The 3,931-nt window shown below is 50.5% G+C and overlaps 1 protein-coding gene across 1 annotated transcript in view; it reads left to right on the forward strand.

The window, feature by feature from the left end:
• ADCY3 (adenylate cyclase 3) overlaps positions 1-3,931 on the forward strand; it is a 115,007-nt gene that overhangs the window by 38,188 nt on the left and 72,888 nt on the right. The window contains exon 4 of the mRNA XM_018566830.1: positions 2,195-2,344. Coding sequence (XP_018422332.1) covers positions 2,195-2,344 — 150 coding nt within the window. The remainder of the gene's footprint in view (positions 1-2,194; positions 2,345-3,931) is intronic.

Here is a 3,931-nt window from a genome sequence, read left to right on the forward strand (position 1 = left end):
GGGCAGGGTGCGCATCGCAGAACCTGGCCTTGGGGCGGCAGGGAGAGTAAATCCGGCCCTGGACACAGACCAGAGCCCAGGGTGGAGGAGAGAGGCCGGGAATGCACTGAACTTTCAGCGGCATTCTCAGCACTTTGGTACTATCAACTGAAATTTCGCTGCATCCCTAATAATGACGTTGACGCTAAATGCAATTTACACAGAGAAGATGTTTTACTGACACCTGGCGGAATCCTATACTGGCCCTTTTGTCACCCATCCGGGGATCTTGTTATCAGGACGATTGTGAATGAATGTGCGCTCTTACAGGTGGAGAGTGTGCGCTCTCCACCTGTAATCATTGCAAATGCTCCTGAGGAAGCGTTATATTCCACGAAACGCGTAGAGGATTATCCCGCCTGAGAGTATTTGTGGTATTGAGAGTATATGTGACTAACATAAATTTGGATGTGCACAATTATATTCATACGGGATAACGATGATACATGTTGATGTGCACAGGATGATTAATGACACACATGTGACCATGTTCGGTATGGTTATTGGTAAGTATCGATTTTATGGAATCATATTGATTAGTAATAATATAATAAGGCATTTTCTGTGGGTCTGCACCTGAAGATCTGGTTATTAATGATTGTTTGTGTATGTGGGAGTCCCCCCCCCCCCAGTATCCCCCAACTGGTATACAATAGGTGACATCATTTTGAGGAAGAGTTCACATTTTTAACAAGAGCCTAAAAAACACAACGCCGGCTCCCAGCTGGTGGAGAACTATCACACAAGAGGCAGAGAACATGAATGTAACAATATATAATATAAACGTAACATTTAATGTAAGTATCAGCTACACAGGGAAATTAGTAATTGTTTATTCATCTATTTCATATTTTTTACTGACTTCCTGTAACCGCAGTCTCTGGGACAGGAAGTGAGGAGAAATGGCCCCAATGGGGACGCAGTAAAAAAAAAAAAAAAAGCAGAGGATCTAACCGTTCCACGCTATACTGAAGACAGTAAGTGTGGGAATTCCTTCTTAGCAATAAAACCCTAGCGAGGGTTCTGACCCCTTCCCCCACTCTCTATCTGAGATATTAAAACAAATTCTAAGTGACACTTTTGAAATGACAATGGATGCCGATTCTTGATGTTGAAAAGTTTTAGTTTCTTGCAGATTTAGCTGGTCCTCTGAGCACTGGTCCTGATACCCTGTGTTAGGTTGGCTCCTTTCCCTTGCATGGTCCCATGGAGCAACCCTTGTGTGTGCTAGTAAGCTGTGTGTGTCTCCACAAACACAGGCACAGCAAGGCTCCCTGCTCCCCCTCCTCCTTCCTCCCTGCTCCGACTTCTCCTTCTTCCCTGCTCCTTCCTCCCTGTTCCCCTCTTTCTTCCTCCCTGCTCCCCCTCCCCTTTTCTCCCTGCTCCCCCTCCTCCCTGCTCTCCCACCTCCTTCCTCCCTGCTCCCCCTCATCCTTCCTCCCTGCTCTCCCACCTCCTTCCTCCCTGCTCCCCCTCCTCTTTTCTCCCTGCTCTCCTTCCTCCCTGCTCTCCCACCTCCTTCCTCCCTGCTCCCCCTCCTCTTTTCTCCCTGCTCCCCCTCCTCCTTTCTCCCTGCTCTCCCACCTCCTTCCTCCCTGCTCCCCCACCTCCTTCCTCCCTGCTCCCCCACCTCCTTCCTCCCTGCTCTCCCACTTCTCCTTCTTCCCTGTTCCCCCTCTTTCTTCCTCCCTGCTCTCCCTCCTGCTTTTTCCTCCTTGCTATCCCTCCTCCTTCCTCCCTGACTTCCCCCTCCTTCCTCCACCTCCCCCTCCTCCTTCCTCCTTTCTCCAAGCTAGTAGATGGATCTGTTGCAGTCTGCTCTCTTCCTTGTGATCTTGCACTGGACAGGAAGTTCAGGGAAGTGGCGCTGAGGCAGTTGCAGCTGTTTGGAAACATTCTGATTGTAATTGCTTGAGCACAAATGTAACGCAATACTGTGCTGGGTGATATATATTTGTTTGATCTGGATTCATTATTGAGAAACGTTTGTGCGTATAATAGCGCTTGAAGTATTTCAGTGTTGTCAGAGTGTGAGACCTCCGTGATGTCCGCCATGACTCCAAGGAGCCATCTAGGTTTTACCTGCTTTTGGTTTTTGAACAGTTATCAATCTTGTACACAACTCACGGCCCCCTTTGTGGCTTCTTTCCTTAAGGTCCTGTCCAATATAGCCATCTACCTGTGCACAATCACTGTCGGCATCATGTCCTACTACATGGCGGATCGCAAGCACCGAAAAGCCTTTCTGGAAGCACGCCAGTCTTTGGAGGTCAAACTCAACCTGGAAGAACAAAGCCAACAGCAGGCAAGTGGAATTTTATACATTTATTACCAACGTGTGATCCTTGTTTTCTGGTCTTATGTGTATGTGAGCCATGGGCAGGGCCATCCCTTTCATGTGGCTGTTGCCTCAGGCGGCATCTCTTTGGGTCATGTGGGAGGGCAGCAGGCAGGGCGGCATGGCCCTTTCCAGCCGGAGTGTCCCAGGTTGCTAAGAGCCGGTAAAGGCCAAAAACATCTCCCCACCCAGCTCTTAGCAACCTGGGACGCTCTGGCCGGTGTCCTGCCCAGCTCCTGGCAACCACTGATGTCACTGGTTGTCAGGAGCTGGGTGTGACGCCAGGCAGGTTGCTAAGAGCCGGGTGGAGAGATGTGTAAGGGTGGAGAGATACACTTCTCCAGCTCAGGCAGTTCTTAGCAACCTAGGACGCTCTGGCCGGCATCCTGCCCAGCCCCTGGCAACCTGTGATGTCACTGGTTGCCAGGAGCTGGGCAGGACAACCAGCCAGATCGTCACAGATTGCTAAGAGCCAGGTGGAGAGATGTGTAAGGGCCATACACTTCTCCAGCCCATTTCCTAGCAACCTGGGATGCTCTGGACGGTGCCTTCCCCCAGCTCCTGGCAACCACTGATGTCACTGGTTGCCAGGAGCTGGGCGTGACGCCGGCCAGAGCGCCCCAGGTTGCTATGACCTGGGCTCTGAGGGCCTCAGAGGGCAGCCTGCGCCACCACATCCCCCTCCCCTTACCCCTGCCACGGCCTCAGGCGGTAAAAAGTCTAGAGATACCACTGGCAATGGGTCAACAGGTGAATCGCAGCAGAAAAGGGCTACATGGCCCATTGAGTCTGCCTTTTATCCATCAAATACATATATATATCTGAGTCTGAAATGACAAAAACAGAAATGATTGTCAACAAGATGGGATGAAAGGAGATGAGAACTGAGAGGGGAAGAAACCAGGGAAGGTATAAGGAGAGGGAGAGGGTATGCAATACTCCTTACATCTGGTCACAGTACACATTCAACATCTCAATATATATTAACCCCTTCGTGACACCACAATGCCCCTTTTGCTGTGAGAACTAGGACTGCATAACCGTGTGTGCTCCTAGTTCTTAGAAGGATAGAGAAGGCTTGTTGCACTCCTTACCGGATGTCCCAGCTATTGGTGAAGGGTGCTCGGAATGACTGCGGAATGGCGCCGCTGGCTGCAGATCATGTAACAAAACGTCACCTGCACACCCAAAAAATGTTTGGATCCTCAAAGGATTTTTTGGTGTGCTCCTAGTTCTTAGGCCGCATGCCATGTCAAAATAGTCATAGAGTTATGGTCATGTGTATGGATGTATAGTGACCAGGGCCGGATTTCCCACAATGCCAACCAAGGCCCGGCGTCGGGGCAGCAGGGAGTAGAGGTGCAGCAGGGGTGTGGAATTATTATCTCCCGACACTCGGGACATGCAGTTCCGGGCGCCGGGTGGGTAGTTGTTTTCTACATTTAGCCCGGCTTTGGGCAAGCAGAGCTGAATGTACAGCGGGGAAGCCACCGCTTGTTTTGTACAAGTGATCTCAGCGACACTGTATGCAGTCTGCAGGTCTGCCTTTCTCCA

The sequence above is a fragment of the Nanorana parkeri genome, unplaced genomic scaffold (assembly GCF_000935625.1).
Source record: "Nanorana parkeri isolate BGI_ZX_2015 unplaced genomic scaffold, ASM93562v1 scaffold980, whole genome shotgun sequence".
In the NCBI taxonomy this organism is placed as follows: Eukaryota; Metazoa; Chordata; class Amphibia; order Anura; family Dicroglossidae; genus Nanorana; species Nanorana parkeri.